A 21112-nucleotide genomic window follows, 5' to 3' on the forward strand; every position below is an offset into this window, starting at 1 on the left:
TATTTATATGTCCTAAACTAAATTAACCGAACCTTTCCTTAAACAGAGGATTTTCGTGCAACCCTGACTCTGATCTCTAGGAGCTATTATGACATGAAGACCCTTTAGGGCTTTCAGAAGCTTCTTGGGAGTCCTGTTCCTGCATTTTTGGCAATTGAGTTGGACCCTTGGGCAGGGTGGCTTAGGCAGTGGGCAGCAGAGGTGTCCAAAGCACCAGAGGCATCCCAAGTGCCAAAGCCAGCTATATAGTCTAGTGAAGTAAATTCCTTAGCGTAATGCTGAGCATCTAAGAAAGTCCTCCAGAAATGCTGGTTGATATTATTCCTATAGTAGAATAGAGAAAAAGGTGGGATAGACTACTGCTCAGGAATTAAGAGTTTGACCCAAGTTCTGTGTTGGCTTGGCGCAGAGCCAGCTTTCATAGGAAGCGGGCTCTGCTGTTTATGGCTAGGGGAACACGTCTGACACCAGACTTTGCAAGGCCCTGTTGAGAAATCAGTGGTGAGTCTGTCTTCTCAGGGAAGGTGCCTTGTGCCTGTCTGCGAAGCTTCTGGGGGAGGGGCCTTGAGTTGGAGGAGTGATCGCTGCTCCTTCCCACGTCCCCTCCCCACCCCCACTTCTGCTCCACCTTGGGCACATGGGCACCTTGGGTTAGGAGGCTCCAATGCAAGGCCACCTTGCTTTTGGCTAGGAACCAGAGGAGCCGGAGGATCTTAGAGATGGAAAGCGTACACATACACAGTGAGAGAGAGGAAGTAAGGTAGATAGATACCTGTAAGGGTAAGAATCACCCTCACACACAATTCTAGTTCTAACCGAGCATTTCTCATCTCCAGTTTGGGCAGCTCTGCCACCCTTGTTCCTGGGTCAGTGGGTTTTAAACCTGAGTCTTGACCAGACGCAACGGGGGCTCCAGATTCCTAGGACCCTCACTCTGCTATTTGCATTCAGTAGGGATGGGGCCCTCACCTTCACTTTAAGCTGGGATGGTGAGATGGAGACCTTCCGTTAATTCTTCTGGATCTATTCTGTCTTTCTCTACCCCGCCCTGTGCCCTGGGATGCTGAGCGAAGTGGACTGCCTCTGTGGATTCCCCTGTCCTTTGGTTTCTGAGCGCAGGTGGTAGGAACCCTGGTAGGAGGTCGGTGGTGGACAGAAGCTTCAAATGAAGGCATTTCTTTTCCCAGTTCTGTCCCCAATGGTCGCTGGGATTGGCTCCTGTCGGACAGCCCTCACCACACAACTTTCTCTCTCAGTTCCCACATGGTTCCCTTATCTTGCTTCTCAGGTCTAGGAAGAGTAACTGCTCCCAACATATTGGCCTCGGAGTACGGCACCATTGCACATTCTTTCCCCTGAACCTCTCCTCCACCTTTGTTAAAGGTTTCATGAGCTTGATGACACTCTCTCCTTGCCCAGCTTCAGTATGCCACTTGGCTCCCCTCAGGACCCTGATCCATTCAGGGAGTGCCCACATAGCTGTGTTTTAAGCAAGGAGCTCATTTTAACAAGAAGCACTTCCAGAAATACTGCTCTGTGATCTTTGATGCTTCCCACTTTTTTTTTTTTTTTTTTGGCCCCTTAATGTTTAACTAATGTGAGACTAAGGAGATGTTTTTCAGAAGCAACTTTACCAGGAAATGAGGTCTTAAAAAAACAACAACAGAGACTCATACTGTTCACTGAGAAAATATAAAGGCAGAGAATGGGCATATTCGTGAAGCCCAGCCTTCATGTTTGTAAGGAGGGCTACGCCTGTGCTGACTTGGCAGGCCCCACCCACTGACAAGCAGGCCTCAGTTTCCTCATTTTTGGAAAAATCCCAGCTCAATCAAATAAATAGAAACAATGAAAAACTGTACAATTTAATCACGACCCAGCAATTCTTCTCTTAAACAGTAACACTTTCTCTACCTTGGCGTTAACTACGAAGGTGACAGCCACCTCTTACTTGGCATCATGGCTACCCTCAGACCCCTCATGAAGCCCAAGATTGTCAAAAAGAGGACCAAGAAGATCATCTGGTACCACTCAGACAGGTGTGTCAAAATCAAGGTAACTGGCAGAAATCCAGAGACATTGACAATAGAGTGTGCAGAAGATTCAAGGGCCAGATCTTGACAACCAACATCAGTTACGGGGCCAACAAGAAAACAAAGCACTTCTGCCCAGTGGCTCCCGGAAGCTCCCAGTCCACAGCGTCAAGGAGCTGGAAGCACTGCTGATGTGCAGTGTGAATCTCACACTCCCTGCATTTCCTGGAAGAGCCGCAAAGCCACTCGGGAAAGAGCCACCCAGCTAACCTCAGAGTCACCTTCCCCAATGCCAGGCTGTTCAGCAAAAAAAATGCACAGACAGCTTGTGTGCACATTGTGTTTGTTTAAATAAAACCATGAAATTCTACCCCCCCCCAAATATCTTCCAATAGCTCCTTTAAATAGCTTATATTCTGCCAGTTTCCTGAGCATTTGTAAATCCATATATATGATCATGTTTGTTACACAGATAAGCCATTTACTGCACATGCTGTTCTACTTTCCTCTTCAACATTATTTCTTTCCATGTACATTCATGTGAGGACAGCGTTCTTTTTTTAAAGATTCTTTTTCAACAGCTTTATTGAGGTATACTTTTTAAATATTTATTTTATCTTATTTATATTTTTTTGGTGAGAGGAGGGGACATAGTTTGGCAGTCTCCCATATGCACTCTGACTGGGATCCACCTGGCAAACCCTTCCTAGGGCCGATGGTAGAATCAACTGAGCTATTTTTAGCACCTGAGGCTATCATGCTTAGCCCAATGGAGCTAGCCTCAGTGCCCAGGACCAGCGCTCTAACCAATTGAGCCACTGGCTGTGGAGGGGAAGAGGGAGAGAAGGGGAGGGTTAGGGGAAGAGAAACAGGTGGTTGCTTCTCCTATGTGCCCTGACTAGGAATCAAACCTGGGACATCCATATGCCAGGCCCACACTCTATGAGTTGAGCCATTGGCAAGGGCCAAGGTTTAATTTGTCTACTATAAAGTCATCTGTTTTAAGTATACAATCTAATGACTTTTAGTAAACTTACAGAGTTGTGCAACTATTGCTACAATTCTGATTTAGAATATTTCTGTTGCCTCTAAAAGAACCCTTACTCTTTGTAATCACTCTTTGCTCTCACCCCTAACCTCAGGTAACCAACCACTCATCTGCTTTTTGTCTCTAAAGATTTGTCTTTTCTGGACATTTCATGTAAATTGAATCATAGCATACATGGTCTTCTACTCTGGCTTCTTCCAGTTAACATCATTCAAATATATATTTTTTAATTTATTGATTTTTAAATTTTTATTTATTTATTTATTTATTTATTTATTTATTAACAGAAACAGAGAGAGAGTCAGAGAGAGGGACAGACAGGGACAGACAGACAGGAGTAGAGAGATGAGAAGCATCAATAATCAGCTTCTCGTTGTGCTTTGTGACACCTTAGTTGTTCATTGATTGCTCTCCCACATGTGCCTTGACCGCGGGCCCCCAGCAGACCGAGTAACCCCTTGCTCGAGCCAGCGACCCTGGGTCCAGTCCGGTGAGCTTTTGCTCAAACCAGATGAGCCTGCGCTCAATCTGGCGACCTCAGGGTCTCGATCCTGGGTCCTTCCGCATCCCAGTCTGAGGCTCTAGCCACTGTGCCACTGCCTGGCCAGGCTAATTTATTGATTTGAGAGACAGAGAGAGAGAGAGAGAGAGAGAGAGAGAGAACCATTGACTTGTTATTCCACTCATTTGTGCATTAATTATCAGTTCTTGTATGTGCCCTGACTGAGATTGAACCCGCAGCTTTGGTGTATTGAGACAATGCTCCAACCAGCTGAGCTGCCCAACCAGGGCTGAAACTGCATTCTTTTTATGCTCTGGAAGGTCAGCACAAGGCACCAGCACTGTCACACACTGTTGCTTCTCTGCTGACTCCTCTTGTTGGCGTGGGGCAGCAGCCCCTCCAGCTCCTGAGCCAGGTGTGTGACTCCCTTCCTGATGCAGGGCACCAGCTTCTCCAGCTGGCTGTCCACATGTTGAATTTGGAGGCTGTGAGAAACCAACCCATGTTTGTCTGTCTTCACAATTCCAGCTTGTCCTCACTCTTCTCCACTTCACATACATCGTTCCTTCTCGTCCGTCTGTCCTGCCTCTTCCAGGTCCCAGCATCAGAAGCTTGACCTAGACATTCAACCAGCTTCTACAACTGTGTACAGTCAAGTCTCTATAACACGTCCCTCTTCCCCATGGTCCTAGTTTTCTAATCAAACCTTGTCTGATAGAGTGTGTGTCCTCAACAGAGGGTTCAGTTTTGCCTGCCTTTGAGTTTTATGTTCGGCTCCAATTGCCTCTATAACTGTCCTGCCTGCCAGTCAGGAAGAGGGTGACCCCGTCTGAACCTGCTCCACATCTGTGCCCCTAACCTCAGCCGGCCCTTAACTCTGTCAGATGATTGAGACCCAGGGACCCCAGCACCTGGCACAGAAGCGTCTTAGCACTGAAGAAGTAGGCTGGGCCTACCTGTGTGGGTGGAAAGCTCTGAGAAGTTTATATGGTATATATTTTCTCATCTATTTGCCAGGTGCCTGAAGTGTCACCATTAGAAAAACAAAATATCTAAAAAGCAAGCTGAACTAAGAATTTTTATTCTAGCTCTGCTACGATCCAGCCATGAGATTTTGGTCAAGTTGCTTTGCTGGGGCCACCATTTCCTCATTCATGTATTGGATCTCGAGGCCTCTCTGGCTCTGCTGTTACATGTGGTCTAGTTCTCCATGTGGGCTTCCAAGAAATTAGTCCAGTGTGACACGCAAACTGGGGTACTTCTTCATATCACCCAAGAGAGACTGGAGGGTGCTCTGATTTCAGGAACAGGGAGCCCATCCTGTAGAGACTGGGGAGGGCTTTTTGGTGAAGGAAGACGTCAGAAATTCGGGGGACAGAGAAAAAAGACAGATGATCTTAGTATAAATAGAGGAACACGTCTCTGGAAGCAAGAGGGGCTCGCTCAGACTGAGCAGGCAGATCTAGACAGAAGGGTGCTGGGCCCTGACACAGGGACTCAGGCCTGGAAACGTTAGAGGGAAGAAAGAAATCAATGACTCAAAGGCAGGCCCTGGCTTTGCCCTGTCCTAGTGTTGGTTTGGTCGGTAGATTATTTGTGCCAAGATTGTGTGTGTGTGTGTGTGTGTGTGTGTGTGTGTGTGTGTGTGTGTGTGTGTGTATGTGTGTGTTTGAGAGGGAGAGAGGGAGAAAGAGAGAGGCAGAGACAGAGAAATATTAACAGAGCTCACATAAGTGCAACTATGTCTGCCTCATAGCTCCCGAGCTAATTTTACCCTCTTATTTTCTTGGAGAGCTTGTGGGAGGAGGAAAGAGCTGAGTCCCGGAACCAGAGTGAAGCTGGGTTGGGCCTCCTCCCAGGGACAGTCATCTGAGGGAACTGTCTGGTCGGTCTGCCTTGCCCGGTCAGAACACCCCTGGTCCCTCTGGTAACTCAGGCGTTCAGTAAGCGCACATTCCCCTGCCTTCCCCTCCCGCTGAATGAGTCAGAAGCTGTCCTGAAGGCTCAGCCAGAGCAGCACAGTCACACTTGATCCAGAGTTGAGCACAGCACCTGCCACAGAATGAGCTCGGAACAAGGGACTATTGTTGAACTAATCCTGGTTGCTGGATGCAGTAGGAAAAGCACTCTGGTGAGTTAGGAGTGGTACTTACCTGCCCCTGTGTGCTCCAGCTCAGAGGTTTGCTCTGCCTGCCCAGAGCTTCTTTTCACAGCCATGGCTGCCATTTCCTTGACTTAGTGGTCAGGTAGTTCTTGTTACCAGGGGAGTGGAACCTGGTGAAAGTTTGGTGACTGTCAAGTTTGGGACCTCTTGCTTTCTTTCTTAGCAGGCTGCTCAGAGCCAGAGGCCCTTCAGAGACAAGCCTAGGTCCAGGAGCTCTGCCAGGGTAAGGCTTTGTCTGGTTTAATTGCTGTTATATCGCAAGATTCTGGGCCAGCAGGCACTCAATAATACTGTTAGAAGAATGGGTCTAGTCCTTTGTCCAGGTGAGTATTATATTCAATATAAATCGTTTCCCCGTGTGTGTGTGTGTGTGTGTGTGTGTGTGTGTGTGTGTGCGCGCGCGCGCGCCTGCGTGCACTGAGTGGAAAACGAGAAAGAATGAAGTGAAACTCAGAGTGGGAGTTGCTGGTTGAGCTCAGGAAAGCTCTCTGGCTTCCTGCTACCCAATTCGGCAAATAGGGTGGACTTATGAGACCCTTCGAAGTCCCGCCCTTGATGCTCTTGACTACTGTTTCACCTAAGGACAGAGAAGAACCAGGTTATCCTGGGACATATCTCTTTTTATAATATGTGTTCAGCAGCAAGAGGCTTGGGCTGGGGAGGAGGAGGTAGAAAGGCTAACCTCCATCTCTATTTCAGTTCTTCTCTCTGTGTACCCAATCCACAGCAAAGGGATTTATTTATTGTGGAGACCCAGAACGCAACCTCTGTTCACCCTTGCCTGGCCTCTCTGTAGCAGTGTGGTTACTTTTCATTGCAAGTAATGAAACAACCAATTAAAAGTAGTTTGTAGAAATAAAGATATTTAATTGTTTCATTTAATAGGAAATTGAAGGTAGGTGGTTTCGGGTTTGCCTTTTTGTAACTAGGTTTTAAAAAAAATTGTGATGAAATATACATAACAACATTTACCTTTTAACACTTTAAGTGTACAGTTTAATGGCAATAAGTACATTCCCATTGTTGTACAACTATCACCTCTATCCATCTCCAGAACCTTTTCATCATCCCCAACTGGATTCTATATCCTTTAAAACAGTGGTCCCCACCCCCCGGGCCATGGACTGGTACTGGTCCGTGGGCCATTTGGTACCGGTCTGCAGAGAAAGAATCAATAATTTATATTATTTCTGTTTTATTTATATTTAAGTCTGAACAATGTTTTATTTTTAAAAAATGACCAGATTCCCTCTGTTACATCCATCTAAGACTCACTCTTGACACTTGTCTCGGTCATGTGATACATTTATCCGTCCCTCCCTAAAGGCCGGTCTGCGAGAATATTTTCTGACATTAAACCAGTCCGTGGCCCAAAAAAGGTTGGGGACCACTGCTTTAAACAATAACTCGCCATCTCCGCTTCCCCCAATGCCCAGGTAACCACCATTTTACTTTCTGTCTCTATCTATTAATATTTAACTGTCCTAGGTAGCTCATATGAAGTGAAATCAAACAGTGTTTGTGTCTTACTTGTTTCATTTAGCATGGTATTTTCAAAGTTTATTCATGTTGTAGTATATATCAGAATTTCATTCCTTTCTAAGAGTGAATAATATTTCATCGTATATATACCGTATTTTGTTTATCCACTCATCTATTGATGAACATTTGGGGTTCCATCTTTGGGCTACTGCTGGAATAATGCTGCTATGAACATTAGTGTACAAATAATGATTTAAGTCTTTGCTTTCAGTTCTTTTGGTTATAACCAAAGTAAAACTGCTGGATTATACAGTAATTCTATGTTTAATGTTTTGAGGAGCCAACATACTGTTTTCCATAGTAGCTGAACCATTTTACATTCTCACCAGCATTACGCAAGGCTTCCATTGTCTTCTGCACATCCTTACCAATACTTGTTGTTTTGTTTGTTTGTTTTAATAATGGTCATCCTAATGAATGTGCAGTGGTACCTCATTGTGGTTTTAATATGCTTTTCCCCAAATATTAGTGATGGCTATATGTATGTGTTTTTTTTTGGGGGGGGTAAATATCTTTTCTTTAAATCCTTTGCCCATTTTTTAATAAGGCTTTTTATTCTTATTTATTTTTTTTGCTGTTGAGTTGTAGGAACTCTTTATATATTCAGGATATCAACCCTTTAAAAGATATATGATTTGAAAATGTTTTCTCCCATTCTGTGGTTTGCTTTTTTATTCTGTTGATAGTGTCCTTTGATGCACAAAGTTTTTAACTTTGACAGAGACTGATTTATCAATTTTTTCTTTTGTTGCCTGTGATTTTTGGTGTCATATCCAAAAAATCATTGCCAAATCCAAAGTCATAAAGCTTTTACCCCCATGTTTCCTCCTAAGAATTTCATAGTTGTAGTTCTTATGTTTAGGTCTTCAATCTCTTTTGAGTTCATTTTTGCATATGTTAGGTAAGGGGCTAGTTTTACTCTTGGGCATGCTTAGATTTATTCTCAGGTTCTTCTGTATCCTTTGGCTCCATCAACCTAAGTGTGTTGGGTTTTCTGCCTCCTTGTCACAAAATAGCTACCTCAGAGTCACATATCATATCCTATAACCATATTCAAAGACAAGACCCAAGGATGTGTGAGTATGTGTGTGTTTTTCTTTGTCTTTTTAAATCAGGAATATTTCTCAGGAGTCCCCTGGCCTCACAAAATTCCTCTTAAGCAACGGTATACTGGAAATCAGTTTGTACCTCCTTGTGAAAACAGATTATTACATTTTCTAGAGTTTTGTGAGCTGATTGCTAAACACTACCACCCTTGAAATTGCCATGGTGGGAGCATATATAACATGGAACCTGGCAAATGCTACTAATCAGAACTTCTTTCCCTAGGAGATTGGTTTACCAGCACGCTCTTGCCTGTAAGTCTTCCTGGTCAGAACAGACAGAGATGGCCATGCCCAGCTTAAGGGACTCATAGAAGTAAGTATCTGCCATGTTCAGCCTCCATCAGGGAAGCGGACTTTGCTGGCAAGCAAGGAAAGGGAGAGTTGGGGAAGCAGCTATGGTGTTTGCCACTAATGGCTCCCAAGAGCGGGAACTTTTTATAGTCACTTAAAAGGAAGCCTTTGAAATGTCTCAGAGGACAGCGTGCTATGGGCTCAGTATAGGATGGACAGCACTCTAGCAGCCGATGTAGTAGTTACAGTAAGGGGTGGGACACCAGGGCAGGCTTTCTAAATCATACAGTGGAGCCTGGTAAGGCCTCAGCAAGCTCATGTGACCACAGTGAAGAGTTATCTTGTCACAGAGACTGCGAATAGCCGGTAGACATGAGGCTTGAGTGCTGATGGGAGGGGAAGAGCTCTGTGGGGTTGCAATCACAATGGGGGTCTTAAAGGGTAGTAGAAGTGTTCCCAGATGAAGAGCCAACAAAGGAAGGCTTGCCGTCCTTGGCCAAGAACTCCTTGCTGATCAGGCCATGGATTGCCATGATCTTGAGGAGTCCGTGGCGAAACTTCTGGCCAATGAAGGCGTAGATGAAGGGATTGAGGCAGCTGTGGAAGAAGCCCAGAACCTCGGTGGCATTCAGCGCCCGGTCAATGTCCTTTCGGCGGTCACAGCTCTCCTCAATTACACGGAGCCTCATGAGGGTGTCTGCCATCAGGACCAAGTTGTAGGGCAACCAGCAGAGCAGGAAGACCAGCACGACAGCAAAGATGACCCGCATGGCCCGGTGCTTCTGCCCCATGTGGGCCTGAAACAGCGTGCGCAGGGTGAGTCCATAGCAGAACAGCATGACCAGCAGCGGCAGGAGGAAGCCGAAGGTCTGGGGCAGGACTCGCATCACCATGCGCCATTTTGTTGTATTGGCACCCAGGTCCTCGTAGCAGACTGGGCTGGAACCATGAGACTTTACTGCACTGCGGGTGAGAAAGACGGGCAGGGACAGGATCAGGGATAGGGCCCAGATGCCTAAGCATATGAACTTGACCCAATGCCGCTTCTGAGTCAGTGTGCGTGTGGCGTGAACGATGGCCAGGTAGCGATCCACGCTAATGCAGGCCAACAGTAGAATACCACTGTAGAAGTTGACTTCCTTCAAGAGTGAGACCACCTTGCACAGAGGTGTGCCAAAGATCCAGCCCTTTGCCTTGGAGACAGCCCAGATAGGCAAGGTCAGGGCGAAGAGCAGGTCGGCCATGGCCAAGTTCAGCAGGTAGACGTCAGTGACAGAGCGGCTGACCCGGCTGTACAAGACCACCAGCATCACCAGGGAGTTTCCCAGCAGGCTCAGCAGGAAGATCAGGGCATAGATGACAACTATAATATACTTGTTGATTTCTAGAGATTCTGGCCAGCATGGGGCAGTTCCTGGCAAAATGGCTATGTCAGTGTAAGAATAATTTTCGAAGTCCTTCCAGTCGTCATCGTCCATGTGAAATATTTCCCCATTTGAGTTGTCCATATTCGCGGCTAGAGAAGAGAGATGAGTGTTACTGCACAGTAAAGTCTTCCTGGATTCCAGCCCTTCTGCTCATGAACCTCGGATAGCATTCTTTGCATTGGCTTGTTTATTACATATGAAAGTCACTTTGATTTCAGTAAATAGTATGAGATCTAACTCTAATGTTATAAAACACATTTAGTGATAAATGGTATATTTCATGAAAAGAGTATAGTTCCCTTCAAAGTCAGAGATTCTTAGCCCTTTCCATGACATTGTCATCACCCAAATCACTGTGGCAACTTCCTTTTGGATAATGCCTGCGGAGCCTGTTGTCTGGGCTGATTCGGGGCGAGCATCCCTGACTGTTGAGGCTGAGTTTAATATCAGAAATGTGGTGCCATTCAGTTCTCAATGTGGAGAATTAAGCAGGCAATCCAACTGGGTTGGACCCTGAGAAGAAGATCAAGGTTTAATTATAAAACTGAGAGATTAGTTCCTTTGTCCAACTTTCTCTAAATTATTTTAAAAGAAGTGTTCTGGGAAAACTGAGTGAGAGCAGCATAGAGTTTCAAGATCTTGAGCTAGAAGGGAATTTACTCTGTTGACATGTTCCAGCATTGTTCTTTTGGAAGGCAGGAAGCGTTCTCTGGGAGTTTCTGTATAGTTTGAAAAAATATATTAAGAGTTGTAAGAAGGTGGCTAACTGACTGGTTCTCCAAGTGAGTGGAAATGCAACAGTTATCTTGGGAGCTCTGGGATGTCATATTCAGCCATGCAGGGGCCACAGAAAGCCAGGGTGCTCCCAGGATAAGGATAAGAGGCAGTAGGAAGCAGAGAAGGCAGGTGGAGACATACTATCCTTGTTATGCTGGCTTCCTAGTTCTGGTGGGGACCCTTTCTGTCCCACCAGTGCATGCCTTCCTCCATTCCTTGCTCCCAGCACACCCAGGTAACCCTGTCTTTGTTGATTCTGGCCTTGTTCCAGGATTAGTGGAGACCTTGCTTCTGGGGGAAGCTGCAGCCACTCTAAAATATACTGCTCACAAAAATTAGGGGATATTTTAAAATAAGCAATAAAATATCCCCTAATTTTTGTGAGCAGTATATTATTTCAGTTTTCAAAGAGGAAGTACACTGAAAGTAAACCAGCTATCAAATTAGCTTCCTTTTGAACCACAAAATATATTGCTATTGAGCCATTTCTTAAAAAAAAATTTTTTTTAAGTGAAAGGAGAGGAGACGGTGAGACAGACTCCCGCATGCGCCTTGACCGGGATCCACCTGGCTACCCCTGTCTGGGACCAATGCTCAAATCAATCGAGCCACTGGCTGCAGGAGGGAAGATAGACAGGGGAGAGGGAGAGGGAGAGAAGCAGATGTTGGTTTCTCCTGTCTGCCCTGACCAGGAATCAAACTTGGAATATCCACATGCCAGGCCAACGCTCTATCCGCTGAGCTAACTGGTCAGGTAAAAAAAATTATTTTTTTTAAAAAAATTGATTTTAGCAAGAAAGGAAGGAAACGAGAGACAGAGAGACAGGAACATTGAGCTGTTCCTGTGTGTGCCCTGACTGGGGATCGAACCAGCAACCTCTGTGTTTCAGAATGATGCTTTAATCAACTGAACAATCCAACCAGGGCCATTGTGCCATTTCTTTACCATAGGATATGAGCATCAGTGACCACATGCAAGTCTATAACCCACCTCCAAATGGAACCCAGTGTTAAAGAAAAAACATCAAATAAGAGTCTCAGGAGTTACTGTACACTCATTAGGATGCTCACAATAAAAAAACAGATGGACAATAACCATGTTGAGGAGGATGTGGAGAAACTGGACTCCTCATATATTACTGGCGGGAACATAAAATCTGAGAAACATTGTGGGAGCTGTTCAAAGAGTTAAACATGGAGTTAGCGTATGGCCCAGCAGTTCCACTCCTAGATATGTACCCAAGAGAAATGAAAATGTATGGCCACATAAAAACTTGTACATGAATGTTCATAGCAGCATAATAGCCAAACAGTAGAAACAATCTAATCGACCATCAACTGATAAATGGATAAACAAATGGTGTTATACATATACAATGATTCAGCTATAAAAAGGAAGTCCTGATACATGGTACAACACGGATACACCTTGAAAATGTTATTCTAAGTGAAAAAAGCCAGATGCGATGGTTCCATGTATGTGTAGCACCCAGAATAGGCAAACTGGTAGAGACAGAAAGCACCTTAGGGGTTGCTGGGGCCTGGGGTGGCGGTGGGACCAAGGGGAATGTTAACAAGCACAGGATTTCCTTTTGGGGTGATGAAAATGTTTTGGAATTAGAGAGTAGTGATGATTGTATAACTTTGGGTGACTTTTATGGTGTATGAATTATATCTCAATTAAAAAAAGATTAATCAAAAGAGTATAGTTTTGCAAAGCAAATGAAAATATTAAACAACATCAACAACAGCAGCAACAACAAAGGTCCTAGGAAGCTTTTCTCTGCTGCTGTCAATCATAGATAGCAAAGAAGAAATCTGAATGGTGTTAAGGAAAATCCCAATGGGGCCTCCGGAAAAGAGAAGAGAGAGAGAAACTGGAAAAATAAGGCCCCTGTCCCGTAGAGTGACAGAATTCTTAGTCTTCACCTTCCTGAGAAAGTATTGTTTTCTCCGCTAAATGATGGGGCCAGATAAATTGCCTTCTCAGCACAGGGAGACCACAGATAGAGCAGATACGATTAGCCTGTGAATGCAGAAAGATGTGGATGATGAGTGTGGGGCCCTGCCACGGGGAGCCTGGGGGATGGGGTGATTGCGGGAGAGGCAGATAGTACAGCTGGTTTGGCCAGTGTTGCCAGCAAGACCTGCGAGAAATCACTGGCTCTGTATTCCCACGGTCAAGATCAAGTTTGTTCAGAGACCCAGGATTATGTCTAACTCATGAGGTCCAGAGTGGCTCACCTCTGTGAGCAGATGATCAGAGATACACTAAAGGGAACAAATGACCTGGGAGAGCATGCCAATCATTTTTCTTCTTTAATTGATTGATTTTAGAGAGACAGGGAGAGGAATGGAGACAGAAGGAGAGGGAGGGAGGGGAAAGCATTCATTCGTTATTCCACTTATTTATGCATTCATTGGTAGCTTCTGTGTGTGCCCTGATCACAAATTGAAACCAGCAACTTTGGTGTTTCAGGATGACGCTCTAATCAACTGAGCTAACCAGCCAGGACCAAGGATACTGATCAATGATGGATTCAGAGACCTTGTGCCTGCAGGGAGGAGAACCCCACATCTATGTGCATCAGCTGTGAGAAGGTAGGGCTGGGGTAGCTGCCGGAACGTTCCTATGAGAAGAGGCAGCAGCAGGCAAGCGTGCTTCCCAGATAAACCCTCAATCCAGCGGTCTCAAACTCGCGGCCGTGCGGCCCGCCCACCAATTTTGTGCGGCCCGCAGACTAATCAAACTTCGTGGATTAATCTGCGGGCCAGTCTGCGGGCCGCACAAAATTTGTGGGCGGGCCCATGCAGCCCGCCGGCCGCGAGTTTGAGATCCCTGAGATTCTAGACAATCCAGTGCTCAGCTGTGCTGGGTCCAGGCTGCAGGTATATGGGTGAGCTCCACTCCCATGCAAGTCAGGACACAAGTAGAGAACTCAGAAAAGAGAGCCAGGTCACCAGACTAAGGCAATGACCTCCAGCCAATGGCCTGGGTTGGGGGGATAGGGAAGGGGTGGATGTTGTATTGTGTTGTTTGTTTTCTAACCAATCTCTAGAGATGATGTTTTGGTAGTTAAAGGGAGAAGCTGAGGAAAGGAAGACAGGATGACATTCTGAGGTCTACTTTGTGCCTCACGGGTACATGATCTCCCTTGATCCTTACAAATAGATATGATTAAGTCCATGTTTACTTGTGAGAAGACAGACACAGAGAGGCTCAGAAACCAGCCTGTGGTCACAGAGCTTAGCAGTCCGGCAGCCAAAATTTCAACTAGATGTGAACGGCTCCAAAGGCTATTTTCAGGCTGCAGAACTGCTTCTTTAAAAAAAAAAAATCAGATCTCTGGATAGCTCGGTTGGTTAGAGCACTGTCCTAACATGAAAAGATTGCTGGTTCAATCCCTGGTCAGGGCACATATACAGACAGATTGATGTTTCTGTCTATCTCTCTCTCCCCTAATCTGCCTCTGAAGTTAATTAAAAAGAAAAATCATACCTCTGAGCTATAGGTTAGAGGAGGCCAAATGCAAATTTCTTTTTCTTTCTTTCTTTCTTTTTTTAGATTTTGGTTATTGATTTTAGAGAGAGGAGAGAGAGACAGAGAGAAAGGAGGGGGAGGAGCGACCTCAGCCTTCCAAGTCAATGCTTTATCACTGCACCATCACAGGTCAGTTTGCAACTCATCTCAAACCCAGGTTCATCCAATACCAGCCCTCTCCACCACACCCCCTAAGTTCTACCTCAAGGAACTCAAAGTCCTGTACCTCAGAGTTGGTACCATGTTGGCCCTCAACCCCAAGATCAGGCCCCTGGGTCTGTCTCCAAAAAAGATTGGTGATGACATTGCCAAAGGCAACGGGTGATTGGGAGGGTCTGAGGATAACTTGTAAAGCTGACCATTCAGAACAGACAGGCCCAGCTCGAGATGGTACCCCTGCCTCTGCCCTAACCACGGAAGCCCTCTAGGACCCACCAAGAGACAGGAGGAAACAGAAAAACGTCGAGCGCAGTGGAGATACCACTTTCGATGAGACTGCCAACATAGCCTGGTAGATAAGGCACTGATCTTTAGCTAGAAAACTCTCTGGAACTATTGAAGTGATCTGGGGGCTACCAGTCTGTGAGCTGCCATGTTGATGGCTGATAGTTACCCGTATACACAATAGATGACATCAACAATGGTGTGGTGAAATGCCCAGCTAGTTAAAAACTACAAAGGATCATTTGACAACACCCCCCAAAAATCATAGTTCATATATCAAATATATTTGTAAGTTAAATTCTTGAGATATTATTAAGTCAGCCTGTGTATATAGTTCATTCCCATTGTTTGATGTGTTGTGCATTGCTTTCTTCGTTATTGCTTATGCCCAGAATGAAAGGAACAGGCCTTTCAGGAATGATGAACCGAACTCCTTTGAATTGGCTGGTCCCTACTGATCACCCAGTCACATTCTCAGTGACCCAGCAGAAGATCCCCTCATCCAGTGAAGTTGCCAGCTCCTTAATGACTCACGGTAGTTCAGAAAAAACATAGATGAGCGATTTCTATTTCATTTCATGAAAATGCTATAGGATGAGGACACTTATAAGATTCCAAACCTTTAAGGCAATCTTTTTTAACAACAAAAATATCATTCATGTTAATACAACGCCAGTCTTTTTTACTCTCTACGAATATCATCCACAGTTCTATGCATTTAATATATGGGAGGGGGGACTCCAAAGTGTCCGGTCCTTCCTCACACCCAGTTTTAGCCACAGCATGGAGAGCTGGCTGAGCTGGGAAGGGGAGAGGGTGGGCATTGAGTTGCCCTAAGAGGTTGTTGGAGAGAGGTATAAGGGAAAGGTAGAAGCTCTCCCTTTAAAGATAGGAAGGCCTAAAGAGAGAGAGAGAGACTTACCAGGACTCTGGGCTTTCACCTGTAGGACACCTTCCCGAGAGCAGATGTGTGAGTGTGAGGGCGGCGGCAGTGAGAACACAGTGGAGGAAGTAAGTGGTGGATTAGATTGCTCAATTTGGGGGTGGAGTCCCTGAGTGTGCGGGATGCTCTTGATAACTTGAATAATGAATTCCCAGGTTAGCTCTTGGATCACTCGACATTTTATGGACTGGCAGAGATCATCCTGGAGAAGGACCTGTGGCGTTTTCTAGCTGGTCTCTCCGTTTCGCAGCTAAGGAAACTGAGGCTCACAGAGAGGAAGCGGTTTGCCCAGGACTGCACCGATTTCTCTCATCTCTGCCCTGCGCCCAGCAGCCCTGTCCTGCCTGACACTCTCCATGCCTGGCTGCCCCGGGCTGCCCCGGGCTAACTCTCCAGCAGCACTACCTCTCTTGAGCATCTTCTACACCTGGAAGAGGAACAGCTCATTAAGACAACGGAGATGGAACTTAAGCTTTTGGAGAGTCTGGTAGAATTCTTCCCTGGACCAAGTGCCTCTTGTCTCCACCCCCACCTCTCAGGAATCCTTAAGGCCTCACAGACTCCTTCTCTGTGTCATATCCCTTCGAGAACCACCCCCCTGAAGGGGGGGCCCATTCCACTTCTGCTTGTCTTTCACCTCACACCCCGAACATCTGCTTTGACCACGAGCCCCTCCTTAGATGGGTTAAAATCCCACTTAAGTCCTAACACATTTTTGTAAACAGTGTTGAGTGTTACTAAGAATAGATTTAGTCACATTTACTATTGATTGCAATCAAAAGGCTAAATACAGGCAGAGCAATGAGCTCAAATTTTCCACTCCCTCTTAAGCCCCCGCCTAGCCACCTCAGTCCCTGCACCACTCCATATCCTAGGCTCTCGCCAAGGAAGTGTTCAGAGCCTGCGGCCAACTCGCCTAAGCTGCCTACCCCAAGGAGAGAACCTCCAAGTCCGACTGTTTAGCAAACATTCTTTGTCACCTTTCTCTTTCCCATGTTGCAGAAGAATGCAGTGACTCCTGCCAGGTGGTGCTAACACTAGACATGCTCATTACACACGGAGAGAGGTGGATGGGAGTGGTGGTCAAGAATTCTTCTACCTGAGCAACTCAAGGCAGGTGGTCCTTTTTTCTGAGTCTCAGTTTACCCGTCTGTAAAATGAGGCTGAGGATGAAATGAGAGATTTCCCGAAAAGCACTTAAGGCACATAGAAAGGACAACATTTGCATTTATTGTCATGGTCATTACTACAGAAAGAGTTTGTCAACTAATAGTATATGCTGTCTCTCCCGCTACATCCCCAAGCAAGGGAAAGTAGCGGGTCTGCTGTCCAGGCTGACTTTAATGTACCTCTTAATTTGCTCTGACTTGGATAACAGTAGTCACACTAGCTGTCCTCTTGAGTGCTCATGAGGGTCTAGCTTTTGGAAAAAGTGCTTCTTCAGAATTTGTGTCATTTAATCGTCACAACAAAATGTACTTTCTGAATGAGGAAACTCAGACTCCAGGAGTGAAGCAACTTACCTAGAATGGTGCAGATGAACTGAAAGTTACGCAGCTTTTAAGACTTTTTTTTTTACCTGACGTCAAATCTTGTCTTCTGTCCAGTATAAGAAGGGGCTGGATCCCAGCCTGAGGTTCCTGGACCCCATTAGGTACCTCTCTGTTCCAGACAACTGAATATAAATGATGTAGAAAAGAGAGTCCGGATTTGACATTTCCCAGCCAGCCCACTTCTTGATTTTTATTGGGTTGATTTCATTTCCACTGAGAACACCACATGCGTGTTGATGGTGGGGCGAATAAAGAACCAGTTTCCAATCCTGGTTCTGCTGATCATGTCAGGATGAGGTTGGACAAGTCATTTGTCTCTGAGCCTTGATGTGACTCGTTGGAGATTGTTCCAGACCCGTACCATCCAATATGATAGCTACTGCCCACAGGTGGCTACTTAAATTTAAATTAATTAAAATAAAAAATTTAGTTCTTCAGTCATATCAGCCATATTTCAAGTGATCAATAGCTACATGTGACTAAGAGCTCTCACATTGGATAGTGCAGATATAGAATATTTCTATTATTGCAGAAAGGACTTTTGTAGTGAGCTGTCTAGGCGAACACAGTTACCTTTAGCTCTCAGCATCTGCAATTCAGCACTTCAGTTCTCAGGGGACTCAGACTGAAGTTTCCAAGTTCCTTCCATCAGAAATATGTTCCCAGCATATTTCTGGGAACATATCCCAGTCCTAAGACTGAACTGCTCACCTACCTGCTGTTGCTGCTCCAGCTGCTGTTGTTACTGAACTTGCCTCTGATACTTCCGCTGTGACTCAGGGCTTGGTAGCAGTCAGGGCTGTTGGACAGGAAAAAAGTGAACCAGACTTTATGGGGAAACATCTGACCCAAAGTTACCAAGGGGGAACTCCAAGAGGCCCACCAGGGGAGGTGTTCTCGCAGGGGAGCAGTAAGGTCTGTCCCAGGACTCTGACTCCGGCCCGAGGCTCCACCAGGAGGTCCTGTGTCAGAGCTGGGATCTCCTTGTCTTCCTGTCTGATGGCTTCTGGAGGGGACCGCCATTCTGCAGGTGGAGGTTTGCCTAGTCCATCTCTGTCTCTTCTTTAAAAGGAAGATTCAGGCAGCCTCAGCCCCCAGCCGACAGACTTGCCTGAACCCACGTGTGCACTTTCTTTTTTCCTTCTAAGGTCAGCGGGAGAAGTGTCCCTCCTCTTTTTGGTGAATTCCTGCACCTGGCTGCCGGCCCACTGTCTCTCACCGCCTCGAGGTTCCTGACTCCTGGCCCTTTGTCCTTCCGCAGCTTGCTTTCTTTTCAGCCCCTGGACGTGCTTATGCCTTTTTCTGCTCTCGGTTCCCTTTAGCTGGGCTCCCCTGTGCCCTCCTTTCCATAAGCAAACTTCTTTTTTTTTTTTTTTTTTTTTTTACAGAGACAGAGAGAGAGTCAGAGAGAGGGATAGACAGGGACAGACAGACAGGAACAGAGAGATGAGAAGCATCAATCATTAGTTTTTTGTTGCACATTGTAACACCTTAATTGTTCATTGATTGCTTCCTCATATGTGCCTTGACTGCGGGTCTTCAGCAGACCAAGTAACCCCTTGCTCGAGCCAGCGACCTTGGGTCCAAGTTGGTGAGCTTTTGCTCCAACCAGATGAGCCCACGCTCAAGCTGGCGACCTCGGGGTCTGGAACCTGGGTCCTCGGGATCCCAATCTAATGCTCTGTCCACTGCACCACCACCTGGTCAGGCCATAAGCAAACTTCTTGACAGAGTAGCTGCCTCCACTCTGCCACCTCTTGTTCACGGCTCAGCCCGCTGCAACTGGCTTCCTTATTACCGCTCTGCTGAAACAGCTTTTGCCCGGGGTTGCCAGTGACCTCTGCATTACTAAACCCGATCAGCCCTTTTCTCAAATAAAACTGCGTTAATATTATAAAAATAAAGCATGCATATCGTCAAGAATATAGGTGATACAAAAGCCTATAAAGTAAAATTTGAAAGATTCCCTTCCATCCCTATCTTCACTCATATTTGTCTTTTCCCCATGCATGTTCAAACATTTTCTTTCTTTCCTTCCTTAATGAAAATATACCGTATTTAACTCGTTGTATTTCCTACACCTTCACCATGTATCATGGACCTATTCCATGTCAATGCATAGAGATCATCTCACTCTTTTGAATGACAACATATTGGTCCATGTTCTGTATGTATCATAATTTATTTGATAATTACCTTGTAGATGGACATTTAGGTTCTTAAAATGAACATCTTTGGATGTAGGTCTTTGGGAATGTGCCTTAGTGTTTCTGTAGCTTATGTGTAACTTTGCTGGGTCATATCTGTGCATGTTCAAATGTTTTAAAATTTTTTTAATTTTATTTTTGTGACAGACAAAGAGAGTCAGAGATAGGGATAGATAGGGACAGACAGGAAGGAAGAGAGATGAGAAGCGTCAACTCTTTGTTGCGGCACCTTAGTTGTCTGTTGATTGCTTTTCTCATATGTGCCTTAATCAGAGGGCTACAGCAGACCGAGAGACCCCTTGCTCAAGCCAGCGACCTTGGGGGCTCAAGCAGGTGAGCCTTGCTCAAACCAGATAAGCCTGTGCTCAAGCTGCCGACCTCAGGGTCTCGAACCTGGGTCCTCCACGTCCCAGTCTGACGCTCTATCCACTGTGCCACCGCCTGGTCAGGTGCATGTTTAAATTTTGATAAATAAGACTATATGGCCCTTCAAACAGACCGTGCCAGTTTTGTTTCCCGCCATCAGTTTATAAAGGGACTGTTACCCTCTCCGCTTAAACTACCTCATATTTGTCAATCATGGTAAACTATTTCTCCCAGCCTGCTGTATGCTTTTTCAATTTTATTTATGGCGAACTGGTTACTGTTCAATTCTTACCTTATAATCCCATTGGCCTCATTCTCTTCTTTCTCCTGAACCTCTCTTGGTTTCGTTTGTTGCTTTATCCTCAGTTCATTCCCAACATCTGGATGTTCCCGGGGGTCTGCCTGGCTCCTCCTCTCTACCTGCTCTTCCGGGGCCAGCCCACCTCCTTCCCTGGCTTCAGCGACCACCCCCACCTCGCCAGTGTCTCTCCTGCCTATAGTTCCCAGCTTCTCTCTCTACTCAGCTCCCTCCTAAGCTCAAAGTCTTCCATGTACTTACTTCATGAGATCGCCCCTGAGGTTCCACAGATGCTCCCACGCACGCGCGATGCTCCTCCTGGGTGCCCGTCGCGGCACCGCTGCCAGCTCTGGGACGGCACGCCCCTCACGCTCCCTTTCCTCTTCCCCACCGCGGCAGCCCTCTCCTAACATCTCCCTCGATTATCTCCCCCTCGCCACCTTCCCGGGCAGAGTTCACGGGCCACACTCCGTGCTCCGGGCAGAGTTCACGGGCCACACTCCGTGCTCCGCTCTGCTCTCTCTCCCTGGAGCTGCCGCCACAGTCAGGCTGTAGCCGTGGGTTCCGGCGCTGGGCTGTCTGGGTTAGGGTTCCCGTGATGTCACTTACTGGTTGTGGACCTTGGGCAAGTTATTTCACCTCACTCGGTCTCGGTTCCATCCACTGTAATGTGGGGTAGCGAGGGCACCTACTGTCATGTGGATTAGATGAGTCCACATGTGTAAAGAGCACTTAGAATGGTGCCTGGCAGTGTTGGCGGCGGCTGCTGCTGTCGCTGTTCTCCGAAGCGCCCCCTGCCTCCAGTCCTTCCCCTCAACCCACCCTCCACCCTGCTCCCAGACGAGCTCCCCAGAGCGGGAATTTGATCAC

The 21112-nt window shown here is 46.3% G+C and overlaps 1 protein-coding gene across 5 annotated transcripts; it reads right to left on the reverse strand.

Annotated features, from left to right (window-relative positions):
• Positions 1-6602: 6602 nt before the first annotated feature.
• CXCR2 (C-X-C motif chemokine receptor 2) lies at positions 6603-21031 on the reverse strand. Of its 5 annotated transcripts, none has more exons than XM_066232679.1 (3): positions 20852-21031; positions 18087-18170; positions 6603-10202 (listed from the first exon to the last, which is right to left on the reverse strand). In XM_066232679.1, exon 3 carries the CDS (start codon positions 10192-10194, stop codon positions 9121-9123), a length of 1074 nt encoding a protein of 357 aa, XP_066088776.1. In that variant the 5' UTR covers positions 10195-10202; positions 18087-18170; positions 20852-21031; the 3' UTR covers positions 6603-9120. The 5 variants fall into 5 exon arrangements, with proteins under 5 accessions (XP_066088776.1, XP_066088773.1, XP_066088774.1 ...); XM_066232676.1 differs by lacking the exon at positions 20852-21031 and adding an exon at positions 20504-20672; XM_066232677.1 differs by lacking the exon at positions 20852-21031 and adding an exon at positions 20237-20353.
• Between the last annotated feature and the right edge of the window lie 81 nt (positions 21032-21112).

Source organism: Saccopteryx bilineata, chromosome 5 (genome assembly GCF_036850765.1).
Source record: "Saccopteryx bilineata isolate mSacBil1 chromosome 5, mSacBil1_pri_phased_curated, whole genome shotgun sequence".
Lineage (NCBI taxonomy): Eukaryota > Metazoa > Chordata > Mammalia > Chiroptera > Emballonuridae > Saccopteryx > Saccopteryx bilineata.